General features: G+C 39.0%; 1 protein-coding gene across 3 annotated transcripts in view; it reads right to left on the minus strand.

Moving 5' to 3' along the window:
- Positions 1 to 13,893, minus strand: part of CLINT1 (clathrin interactor 1) — a 40,197-nt gene that overhangs the window by 14,816 nt on the left and 11,488 nt on the right. For all 3 annotated transcript variants that reach the window (XM_061556401.1, XM_061556400.1, XM_061556399.1), the window contains exons 2-6: positions 11,535 to 11,639; positions 5,364 to 5,460; positions 4,076 to 4,184; positions 1,975 to 2,133; positions 780 to 906 (exon numbers count right to left, since the gene is read on the minus strand). In XM_061556401.1, coding sequence (XP_061412385.1) covers positions 780 to 906; positions 1,975 to 2,133; positions 4,076 to 4,184; positions 5,364 to 5,460; positions 11,535 to 11,639 — 597 coding nt within the window. The remainder of the gene's footprint in view (positions 1 to 779; positions 907 to 1,974; positions 2,134 to 4,075; positions 4,185 to 5,363; positions 5,461 to 11,534; positions 11,640 to 13,893) is intronic.

Below are 13,893 nucleotides of genomic sequence, written 5' to 3' on the forward strand. Positions count from 1 at the left end.
GACACTTACTGAAGGCAGACAGATCAGAATGATGAAAGAGTCGGTTGGAGTCGCGAATGTATTTTGTATAAAATGCCACGTTATCAAGACATAATTTGCAAGTGAATGTTTTTTTTTAATTGACATAATACAGCAACGCTGATAACTGAAAGGAGCCACAATCAAGCCAGCTGTTAGGTTTAAAGTGTCACCGTCCTTGACCTGTTTCATCGACAATCTCATGCGCACAGGTATGAAATTTAATTATTAACAGGTAATCATGTCATAGGTTTTTTTCCCCTCACAAGCAGTTAAATGTTTCCTAGAGCCATGTAAGAAGTAAGGTTATAGAATGCACCTTAGGCTCTGAGTAATATTACCATTCTACAATGAGTTTTACATAAAATTACTATGCAACATACTGCAATGGATTGAGAGAGGAGGCAGCATGTAGACACTCCTTAGAGGCAATTTTTTTCTTGATTTTCTAAAACTGTGTACACATAGCCAGTGTTTTCCATCGACCAAGTCACATTTTTTTTATAATAAATACTCAATTAGCTTTACTGAACACACCGGGCCAAGACAGTGGAAAACTTAAGATTGGATCTCTTTTGGCTATGCTGGATTTCATTAAAAACATTAAACAGAAGAAAAAATAATGATGTATATGGATTTGTTTAAGCAAAGCTGGGGGAAACCTTTGGATATTGTGGGTAGAACAGGGGTAGAGAGGGAGGAGACGGGGATATGGAGCACTCAAGAGGCATCAGAGTTTTTATAGGAAATTGCGCACACACCTATCGCGGTACTCCTTTTGTTTTCGCCGAGGTTTGTCGGAGGATTCCTCCTCATCGTTTGTCGGAGGTTTTGGACGTTCCCAGTCATCGTCATATCGCATCTTGGGTTCCGAATCGTAACGATCATCTACAAAAAAATCATCCAGTCACATTTACTCCATTTTCATGAATTCACTTTTTAAAGCCAAGTTAAACAATTGTGATGGATATAACCACACAAAAATTAGGGGTAGGGGGATTTATGCCATTTCTAAAAACATTGTATAGAACACATGCTCGACTAAGCACTCCCAAAAAAACTGCATTGGACTGCGCCAAATTGTTGCACAGTAAACGGAAGAACATCCTTTCTGATAAGTTTATACAAATAAATGCAATAGCCATCATTAAATGCACAGAACATCCTTTCTTGAGACTAATTTTCTCCGGCCCTCACGAATCAAGCGGAATTGAAATTAAATGTGAGGAGGCCAATTTTCCCGCTGCAAATCCCCGGTCTGCCTCCTGACTTTTACTTGCGATTTGCTCTCCAAACACTGGCACTAATTTAGGCTGCAGCACTGGGATCAGGGGATTCACTCCGCTTGCCAGCCATCTTTCCGTAGATTAATACGCCCAGATTAAACATTAAAAGAGGGGATTTAGGAGCGTTAACTTGGGAAAATTCTGCTTTGAACCTTAAATACACAGCGGGGATACTGAATATTTGATTAAGTTGTGCTTAAAATTAATTTTGAGGGCACGCGGAGATTCAATAAGGCCAAACACACTAGCCGGATGATAATTTTGCTCCAAGAGCTTCTAGCTCTTTTTAAAAAGGTGAGAAATGTTACTCAGGAATGTGCACTTACAATTATGAAAATTTATTATACAGTTCACCAGATGAAATGTAAAGCCTTTATTTTGGTAATTATATTTTTACTTCGTATAAATAGCTTAAAAACTAAATGGAGAAATCACTGCTTAGGAAAATTGTTCACAATTTGAATCAATTAGCAAGCACACATTTGTAACAACGCAACCTACAGGTGAGTGCATAATACGCACTAGGTATTAATTTTCCCCACCGAAAAACAAGACGTCGTACAATTTTACCATTTTCACAGTTTTCATTGAACAAATGCAACGGACACCATCACAGCCAATACACTTTTGTCATTCCCCACTCCCCCCCCAGATGTTGGTCCATACTCACTGTAGCCAAAGCGCGTGTCAGAGGACACCCCGATGTATTTATCTCGATGTTTCTTGGCCTTCTTGCGCTCTTCGCGTACCCGCTCGTCGTCCTGGACAAATTCGATCATCTCCTTTACCTTCTGCCTCACGTTGACGCCCTGATCTTTCCCATTCTCGTCTGTAACACAGTTGGGGCGGGGGGGAAGAACCCACAAAGTAAAAAAGTTAACCCGTAAAAACAAAGTTTTTCACTATAAATCCTTTATATGCGTGGCATCGGTTTTATTTTATTATTCATTTCTGTTTTTCTTGAGTAAGAATTTCATTTTGATCACATTGGTATTTTAAATTAAATATGAAAAAGAGGAAAATTTTGGAAAAAAAATTTCACGAACATTAATTGTCACGCACAACGAGTCTGTGTGCAAAATGTCAGCTCGATTGGATCACGGGAAGTGGGTTAAAAAACGACCGAAATATTTGCACGGTCGTAAGCGCGCAAGCAAGCAAGCAAGTGAACTTAATATAAAGGATTTAAAAAAACATGCTCATCACATCAGTTGACTGATATTATTCTCTGTTTAACGAGGACCAAAGTTGATGAAGGCAGGTCTATTTCCTATATATGAGGAATATACATATCCATACATTAATAGGAACAAATGTTAAGATTTTAGATGAGTTATGGACATTGGTACACAGGGGTGGGAATCCAGTGTTATGTAAATGTATTAAGAACATTACAAATAAATGCAGGTTCATGAGGAAATGAAGGGAAGATAATGAAAAGTAAATATATTTGTTTAAATCATAATTAGCCATGATCAATATGCTGCTGGATAAACAAGACATGGTATGCATAAAATAATACTGAGGAACCAACTTTGTAAAATAAAATTAATGCACATTGCCAGTAGATAAACATTTGTTATACGTGCATGATATGTTTATGGCAGCCTCGAGGGAAAGATTTTGCATCCACAATTTTGCCTCGTGAATTCACAAACTAAAAAAAAATTACATCTTATTTTAATAGTAGTCTTTGGTTTGTAATCACAATTTACAGTATTCGTAATTATACCATTACATTATCAAGCGGCTAAGCTGGAGCATAGAAAAAAAGAGTACGCGTTTTTTTCCGAGAAGAAATATTTATATATATATTTTAAAAAACACCCAACTGCACATGAGCAATAATGAGATAATAAGGCACGGAATTATCCCGCCGTATGCCACGCTGGAGTTCCTTAGACATTGCATGCGTAAAATAAAGCACGTTTGCGCAAGATTTAAAGGCACCGTCATTTTTTTTTTTTGCTGTCATTGCATCAAGCCCTGGCTAACGGGGTCCCCAGACACCTCGCACTCATCTCCCACACGATGACCATAGGGAGTCTAGCACCCGTTTGAAAATCCGCAAACAATTACGTGACGTTGGCGCACCGCTATCAAACCTCGATGGCCCCCCTGCTGAGCTGAGGCCGCTTCGAGTAATTAATACTCCGGGGGGTGGCGTGGTTGGGCGCACACGCACGCTATTTGTTCGTGCATGTGTGAATCTGTTTACGCTTGCAAGCATCCATTTGCTTTGCACATTTGTACGTCCCCACCCTTGTGGTGGTGGTGGTGGTGAATGAGCGGAGGTGAACAAACGATTTCGCACGTCGCCGTGAAAAAATGCGATCCGGTGTTATTTGTCGTAGACATTTTTTAAGTTGGTACAGTGGGAGTGCAACGGACAAGAGTGCTATCGGCTGATGTGCATAAGACTCGGCGAGAATGTGAACAGCACAGATGTGAACCGCTCGCGGTATAAACGGGCCTTGTCATGCGAGAGCAAAGAACAAGCCATATAGTCAAATAATAATAAACAAAAAAACAACTACACCCACAATGCAAGCTTACCAATTACATTGATTCCCTGCATGTGTGAAAAAAAACGTGAAAAATCTTTAAACAAAGAAAGCTTGCGTTTCCTTGAATTTCAACAGCCTCATTTTCACGAGACTTTGAAATCCCAGACCACACGATGGCGATGTTTGGCAGGGGGAAAACCACTCCTGCGAGTACGTGTGCATCTCATTGAGGAATCGTGTCCCCTCCCCCCGTTTAAGCCGTACCAACAAAGTGATAGTCCTCCAGGGAGCGCAGGTCATACAGGTGCTCGCGTGCACTTGTGACCACGCGCTCAGAGCCATTGCGCAGCAAGTACGTCAGCAACAGCAAACCCTGGAAGATATAAATGTTTGAAGGATTCAGACAAATGGGGGGAGTACTCTTACGCTCATACATTCATATCTGGTTTAGTTATTTTGCCCCGTGCAAATGTTTTAGATATCTGTTACATTTTACTGCCTTTAGTTTGTTTCTAGACAATAATTTAATTTATTGCTGAATTTTAAGTACCGCAATATGACGAGGGCCATTTTAGCAGTTGCCCAAGTCACAGCTTGTGGCTGTTTTACATCACTTGGTGGCAGTTTAACACCCTAAAAAATCATCTGTTACGAGTTTGCATATTGAAAAACAGCTGCTTTCTTTCCCGCATTAACTAATTTATATGAAACCTGGACAGTGGTTAACAAGCATGAAACATTAGCATTATAATAGGACAGACGCATTTTTCATTTATACAATAGGGGATGCAATTATTAATTGGGATTTTAGTGATGACATTTTTTGTTACCACTTACAAGTTGTATTTTTTGCAATTACGACTAAAATACTCTTTCCCATATACATTTGACAGACGTCGCATGTTCTTTGAAGTGATCAAGTAGGGGGAACACACGAGGGGGCACCGATTCATTGGGAACTATGGCAAAATCATTCGTAACCTCAAACCAGGTTTGGGAGACTGCATTTTAGGGGCCTTGGTAAAGTGAGGATCACAACCAAGACCAATGTTTGTTGCCGTAATACCCGAGCACATCAATGCTTGCAATTAAACATGTTTAATGAAAATATTCTATGATAGATACACATGTTGTGAACATTTTTCGAATCATATAATTTGGTATCTCTTAAAAGGCAAATGGTTACTCTTCTCCAAATGAGATACATTTAGTACCACCAACATGCTCACCACCCCCTTCCTTACAAAAGGGTTTCCCAGTGGTCCTTATCAGGACCTAAATAAAGGAATACCATTGATCTAATTTGGCACCCTTTAAGGTGTATCATATTTAGGCTTACCATTAAGTTTAGGTGCCGAGCTTTACCCCCTTATTATAAAAAATGGTTCAAGAATTTACAAACACGATGACAGAATTCATATTGCGCTTTGTTCTTAGCAAGACAGTCAAAAATTTTGCAATTCTAATTCTACAAAAACATCTTTTTGAACTGCAATAAAATGTGTCAAAAAATTGTACAAAATTAAGTGAAATAAACATTGCAAGGGGGTACCTTGTACGCCCTGCGCCAGTTGTTTTTGTTTTCGCGCAGCATCCGTGCCCACAGCATGTTCATCACCTCCGGAAACAGCTCGTACATAAACGTCGCTCTGTGGGGTGGAAGAAGCAGCAGGGGGATGAGTCAATCTGGAGCCTCGGAGCGACTGCTCCGCCAGGCATAGCTCCCTCTACTCTCGAGTTCTTGTCTCCACCGTTCAACACGTACTTCGATGATAAACACTAAAGCTGTCAATTTTAATTGTAACATTGACAGAGGTAGAGCAGCGGCAACAGAGAGCCCGGGCATCAATTACCTGTGAAATTAGGAACAGCGGTAATAATGATTATGATGTTCCAATACCAACAGTTACAAGGGTGAAGGATAATTTTTACAATTATAGCCAGCAGTTACAAATCAGCTGTTAAACTGACAACGAATATAATAACATCATCATCATCATAACAACATCTGTTACCTGCACCACCTATTCTCAAATATGGTATCATTCTCATCATTACAAAACAAATAACTCCACAATTGGTAAAAGGTCAAATAAAATAGGTAATACAATCATAACAAAGAATTGTGCTTTGTTAGCACAGAGCTCTGCGTAGCATGCACATTTTTTTCCCTGTTACCTTTTATAATAATCCCAAAGCAAAGCTTTGGGGTATAATCTTCTGCACAGCACTTGCTACAGCCTGTATCGTACAAAAACTGCCTTCCACATTGCTGCAGGAAACACTAAACAGAACCTTTCCAAATTGGCAGCTTTAGAGGTCAAGTAATTATAAGACTGCAATTACATGTTAAATACCATTTGACAAGATTTGTTAAACAATAACATCACAGTTCAAAAATGATGTTAGAATTAAAAACAAAACAATCTGGAACAGCCAGTTCATTAAGTAGGTCTCAACATTTTTAGTAAAAGTTAAACTCAAGTTGCACTGAGTGCAGTACATTTTGTGCCTACCCAAGGCAGTACATGCTGTGAAATGAATTAATTATTCATGAATCAGTAACACGCACTTAATTTAAACCATTGTATTCATTTTGTTGTAAAACTCAAAGCGCGAGCATTCAAGTCCACTCCGGAAGCCTGGTCTCACAATTATATATATGTAACACGGCACTCGTATAAGCATTTTAACAAAAACATTACTAAATTGAACAATGTATTTTCTACACTGAATGTCATATTGGCTGAGTGAATGCAATTAATGAGCAGTAACCTTACATTTGTAAGTTTTTTTGTTTGTATCATAATTTGCGGAAAATAACCCGCATTGTTAAATGAGAATTTGGGAGACTAGCGTTTTAATTAGAAGAAACTATTGAATGGTACAGTGACCATTACCATTGAATTTTGGTGAAGTCCAGCTTAGCTTTTTTCTTAAATGCTTGTGTTTTTTGTCAAGTTCGACTTGAGCGAACACGAGACATTGTGCAAAAAATCCCAGATCTCCCTGAAGGCGCAATAACTGGCTCCACATGGCCGAGGTATGCGCTTTTGCAAATTAAACGACATGAACTTCATTAACACTGCTTTTTTTTCCCCCCAGCTTTTCTTCCAGAAACCGGTGCGATTTTGACGGATCAGGGCTTTGCGTCCGGCATGGGAAGTGAATGGCAATTTTAAACATTTTTTAAAATTATATTTTGCCACCCCCATCTCCCCCAACCCCGCTGACCCTAACCACCACCGAACGCCCCCTCACTCCCACCACCCCCCAACTCCTTTAAATTTACAATGCCACCCCTACAATGCCAAGCCAGCACCCTCCCACCACCACCAATCCATTTCGCTGGCCCCCTTCAAACTCAGACCCCAACAAACCACCCCATACTCATTAACCGTGACCATGGATTGCAGGAAACGGCCTGTGAGGGCGCGAAAAATCTGTTTATCCAGCTGCAGACGTGTCAGCGCAAGGCCCAAACCACTGACCTCATGGGCCCCTGCCGCTTCCTCTGTTGCGCAGTTGTCATTTGTTACCAAACCCCCCCCCCCCTTCCCCCCCATGACATACAACCTATCAAAATACCGCTAAATAACACAAGGAAGCTCAGTCTTGACAAAATGTATGGGAGTATATATATATGTGTATTTTAAAATTTCGGTTAGGGATTGAAGAAGATAATTTAGTGTGAGCCACCGTCACTGCAGCCATTCAGCAGGAAAAGTTGTAAATGCTCTATTAATAGCAATGATGATATTTCCTCCCAACAATTGTTACCCAGGTTCAGGATATTTTTTTAAACATGTTTACATTTTAAGAAGGAAAGGATGTTTCCACGTGATAATTTTTTTAAGATGTGCAAGATTTAGGTTTCAGTGAGAGACAATGCACACTTCTTTGTATGTGATATTCTTCAACAAATCCAACAATTTAGTTGACTAATATTTAAAATGCATTTAATAAGCAAATCGCACAGCAGTGCAAAAGTAATTGTCATACCCGATTTAAAACAAAGACATGCAATACATGTAATACAACCACTGCAGAAAGTAAAACGCTGTACATAAAAAAGTGGTGCCCTTATTGTTGATTATTTTCCCAACCACTGTAACTAAGTATTTGATCAGCAGGCCCTAAGACTCACTCTCTGGCACTCGAGCAACATAATACACGGATGAATATGGTCGACTCCGAAAGAATGCATCCTGCTGTGCCCAACATTTACAAATCTTTATTCGTGACCCTTTGAGATAGGTGCAGCATCACATTGGGGCGACACTATTCTCAAGGGCTAGTCGCCGGACGTATGCCATCAAACGCTCTGGTAATAATGTAGACCCTATGCGATTGTCATGAAGGAAAATGTATCACCATAAATTTGGCAGATAAGTGCAAAAAAAATGTCAAGGGTGGCTTGACGACGCTTTCAATTTACTTGACTTTGAACGATGCGTATATATTTATGGAAACTAAGCACATATGGTAATGGTCTGCCTCATTTTTTTTTATGTGACTGGCCATAAGCCAGCTTAAAAAGTAAGGACTTATGGCAATAAAACCAATTTTTATGCTTAAGGTCCATGCATGGCATACATGGTGTAATATTATGTTTTCACAAATGTCCAGATGCCAATGCAAATATATAAACAATATTAAAAACCACTAAAATCACAAAACGAAAAAAAGCTTACTTAAGCAGGACTAAAGTTAAGCCCCATCTATCTTCTTGGTTCTTTCGGTAAAGTCACGTAGAAGGGAAATAAAATAATAAAAATAAAACATAATACAATTTAAAATTCTCACGACGTTTCGGCCACAACACAAGCAGCTGTCCTCAGGTGAAGAAACAGAGCTGTCGGAAAGACAGCGTCCCAATGTTCTGTTTCTTCACCAGAGGACGGCTGCTTGTTGTGGCCAAAACGTCGTGAGAATTATTATTTTATCATGTTTAATTTTCATTATTTTATTATTTCCCTTCTATGTGATTTTACCGAAAGAACCAACAAGATGAATCCCTGCAGTCACGCAAAGCTTAAAATCGAAAAGCCCCATCTATTTATTGTCACTGACCATTCGGAAACATTTTAAATCCGTAGTCCTTCAGGTTGCATGAATTACATAACTGAAATCTGAGAACATAATATTTCTTGCATACGTAACTGGCAAATAAAAACTCAAGCAGTAAGAGCGCCGAGTAAAACATCTTCATCCCATTGGGGGTAGCGGAGCGAAAAAAAGGATGTTATACGCGACACAATGTTCTCAGAAACATGAATTAAATCTGTCAATATCCCCCTAAACCTATCCTAGTGCTCAGACTCACATTCATCTGCTAATGTGTCAAAACAACAATTGAGTCACAAGAACGTGTGCACGCTCACAACAGGGAATTTTAAAGTGCTATCTTTTATGCGTTCGATGTTTGTTGCAATTGATTAATCTGCTAACTTTATTACAACTTGTGATATTTCACCTGAATCCTAATATACACACACACACACACTCATGATATCAATTCACAAGCTCGATGCACATTCCTGGGTGGTGGTGTCTTGCAAAAAGCATAGAGCAGCTCTACATCTCGGATCACATGAGACACAAATCAATGTACGTTTTGATGCACTGCCTGCAGCTCCGCGAGTACGCATTCAACATTTAACTGGCAACCCTCTCAGACTTGACCGAGAGTGCCAACTGTGAGATGACCCTGCTGGCCACGCCCTGAAGGATACACTTGTTAGAACGGCGAATTAGCACATGTGCTGCAGTGACACTTCCAAGACGTGCAAATACTCAAGGCCAGCACAGCTTGAGAATCTTAACAATAATGGCATCGGCATTGTGATACACGTTAAATGCAAGGTCGTTTCAATACAAAAATCCACTACATATGTATGTTGGACTTACTTCGCACCGAACGTAGCCAACCATGCTCATCGAGGCCTATCTTTACCCATGATAGGCCTCACTTTAATGAATAGCTGAAAACAGGAAATGTCTATTTATTTGTATAGAAATATACACTTCATATCTCAGGCTGGATGTGACCTTGGCACAAGACAGCAAATGTGAACACGATACAAACTGGATCTGATGAATCTATTCAGCTTCATCACAATTTGAGTGAGGCTACCATTACACAATTAGCAATTTCAAACTGTAATATATACGGCATCGAGATTCGAACATCAATATGACGTACAGCAGAGATAAATGGTTGTGGCCTAACAACGTATAAAACATGACACAGATGTCGAAAACACATGTAATAAATAATAAACAAGGTCTTACCCTTTCCATAGCAAAACAAAGTAAAATCGCTTTTCCTCCAAATCAATGTTCACCAATGTCATGGTCCCTGATTGATGGAAGTTTTTCTTCTAGCCTCTCCTTTCTCCTCCCTCTAAACTACAACCCCTAAAATTTCACTGATGTTGTGAGTGTAATACAATACATAATTTACTTGAAATGCTTGGCAAATTAATTGTTGTCAACTCTGAGAGACCATTTTTCTCAAGCTGTTAATTTGTTTCAGGTAAGATAACACTTTATGTCATTGATTGTAAAATATTAAGTTCAAATCCTATGATCTCGAAACTAAATGATTTATCAATGTCAAATATAGTTGTATTTTAGTTGCACCTTTTACCTCGGCATAGTGCGTAAAAGCTTTCATTGTATTTAAACAAATTTATAACATCCATGTCAAGCAACTTTCACATTATGAGGTAATTTGAGGTAAAATTCAATCTTTTAAAATTGCACAACAATTTAAAACCTTTCCGGTTATTTTAGGTTTTATGCATGTACAATTAATTACAACTATGCAAAACAAAGTTTCAGAAAAGTATAATTATTGCAAGCTCAAAATATGCCCCAACCATTTTTAAGTCATTACCATTTATTATGTACCGGTTTCAATTCCTGTAGTTTATTAACAAAACATTTGCTAACCTACCATTTCACTGTAATAATTTAAACGAAACCTACCCTTGTCAACCCATTTTCCAACAATTTCCCCAACTACACAAGTCAAAACTGCCTAAAAATTTATACGCCACCACATAATGGAAAATCATGCCGGACATCTGCAAGCAGTTACCGATACAGTACAATTACACGCGGACGCGTTTTTATAACGAACTTTTGGTACAATTATGAGGCGGTTAGCACAGCTGGTCTCCCAGTGGTCCGAGTACCACGGTCAAATCACCCACAATCCCCGAGGGGCAATGATGTAGGGATGTGGTCCAAGCCAAGTGGCAGGAGCTTAAACAGCGACATACAGTCAATGTTAAATGAAGCCTTTTTCCATTTTTACACGGAAAAAAACTCAAACATATACTGTATTTATCGTAAAAAGGAAGCATATAAAACCCATACACTATTTATTATTGCCAAAGAAATTTTTATAAAAACGCACGGCAATTGTTTTGGAATTATGAATTCCCTATACGCCCTTAAGACATTTCATACATGCATTATATTTATATACAACTACGGATATGTACGCTTACGACTTTTCTCCATTACACTTGCTGTGAAGACGCGTAGAAAACATAAAACGCAAACAGCTTATTGCACTTGAAAGTGTTCATACAATAGATTAAGACACAACGTAGATGACAGAGTGCTACAAAACAATATATAGACAGAAGTAAATATTCAAAAATGGTTGGGGGTCCAGGATTTTTGCACCAGTCCTTCCAGTGTTACTCACTTGGCTATCTCTCCCATGAGCTTCCCAGAAGGTCCCCACGGTTCATCATTGGTGGCCTCCCGCACCTTCGCCTCCATCTCCGTGTAATTCATAACGATGTTCGTTCTGAAACAAATGAAATGCACACACACGCAGAGGCACACACACACACCCGACAATGTTAGCCATCATTATTCTCATGTATCCCTCCTGTTTACATGTACAAGAGCCTTCAACCAGAAGTCTCTATAACTGCACACCTCTTATATGATGACGACGTCATTAGCTGCGTTGAATCAACTGCAGGATGGAAGGCCTCCAAGTCTGCTGAAATCTTATGTATTCATTATTTTCAAGTGAACAAATGTTTTACCGTGTAATATGAAGGTATATTTATGGAGGCATTGTGTATATTGTTGGTCAATTAAATTACAGCTCAATAACAAAATATAAATTGTATTGCAACATATATATAAAAAAAGTATTTAAGAATGTTAAATTACGTGTGCAATTACATAATTCCCAGCTGCAATGTTTGCTGCGATTTATCTCGAAATTAAACACTGGGGTTTGAAACATCCACAATTATCTGGTGACAAAAACACAAACAAAAGCATCCACTGTTCCCGTACATCTGCCCACCACAAGGTCCACAATTAAAAAAATTACTCCTCTCTTTTTGGCTCTGGATGCAGGTGTCAAGAAACAAGCAGGCTCTGGGTGCCCCAGGTCCGCACGCACGGAGCTGTAAACCCGCACGCCTCTCTTAACACAGCTTCACATTGTTCCCGAGCCTCCGTGCGCTCGCGTTCTCACAGTGGGTTACTGCAGAAAAAAATTACAGTGAAGCATGCTGCTGGGCAATTTGGCTCTTCTAACAGTGAAATGAGCCTAGTTAGTAAGCCTTAGCAGTGCAATTTTTTGCAGAGATTAAAAAAAAAAGTGTTACCGCAGAAACACTGATTTGCTATTGACGATTTTTTTTTTACCATTCTGGCTGTATAGCAAACAGAAGGAATTTCGTTTTTTCCTTCTTTTAACGTAGTCAAATTCAGCCCAATCGCATTCAAAGTATGTAAGGAATATTTGACCAATGTATTATAGCAAGGGAATTATTATTCTTCAATTTAACTTAATCAGCAAATGTGTCGCATTTCAACACCAAAAGGTTATACAATCAAATGACGGCCAATTTGTTAAGTTAAATAAATATCAGGTTTAAGGTGCACAATGGACACGTGTCAAATATTTTGTATGTAATTGGAGCAAAAAAGCCTAATATAAATTGCCGCAGCTTTTCGAAAGAGCATATTAACAACAAAAAAGTAAGTTTGGGGCACATCACAGTACTGTACACAAGCATAACAAGTCAGCTCCAATATGTATAAGATAGAAGGATGAAGCACTTGGGGAGATACACATGCCAGGTCGCATAATCTTGTGTGGTGGCAAGTATGTGTTTTGCTCGTTGTCTTTTGTCTGGGGGATATCTAAAAATGAAAACTAGTGTGTGGTTCAAGAAACACACACACTTGGGGATTATTTAAGACCAAGGGGCAAGACATCCTTTAAAATACACATTGCAGCCAATATTACCAGGTGGCAACATGACACTGACCTATACCCCTAAGCCTAGTACCTAATGGTTCTGTATCGCATTACGCTGCAGCTATGCGTTATAAGAAAACTCCAAATCTTCATTATTGCACTGATTATTCAATAAAAGCTCATGTGATGAAAAAAAAATCGAAAACTGACAAACGAGAAGGGAAAAAACAATACGGAAAGTGTTACTGCACCCAAGACCAACGTTCAATTGAAATTTTGAAAAATAAAAACATTGTGATAATGCATTCTGTTAACCAATTTTGACAGGAAGCATAGAGTGTCACATACAGCCCTATTGTATACTACTAAAAATGGACTCATGTGGCTTGATTCTGGCCTTGCGCTGACATTCTAGACTACCAGAGTATGAAGGCAATACGGATTTGGGATTCAGGCAAGTGATGAAGCATGAAATAATTTCCCGTCTCCAACAATGGTGTTGCTTTTCACCAACTTGATTTTTTTTTGTAAATATGACACTTACAAGTAGAACACTCTGGCATGCACATATTTAACTAATTAGCAACGCTTTATATTGCAAAATGGCGTGCATTACCTGCACCATTAAAGCAGGACAGTATTGTAGAAATATACAATTGAGGCTTTATTCAGGACAGGCAATAACAGTGCAGGCAGCAAGCATAGAATCGTGTTGAAATGTCTGAATGCAACCTGCCAAACACTCATCAGAACGGAATGCGAAGAAAATGCAGACACGTTAGTCCTTCCCATTTTGACAGTCGATTTTGATGGGGGATTCCATGCCGTTGAT

This window comes from Lethenteron reissneri, chromosome 22 (assembly GCF_015708825.2).
Source record: "Lethenteron reissneri isolate LAM-NWPU_2019-01 chromosome 22, ASM1570882v1, whole genome shotgun sequence".
NCBI lineage: Eukaryota > Metazoa > Chordata > Hyperoartia > Petromyzontiformes > Petromyzontidae > Lethenteron > Lethenteron reissneri.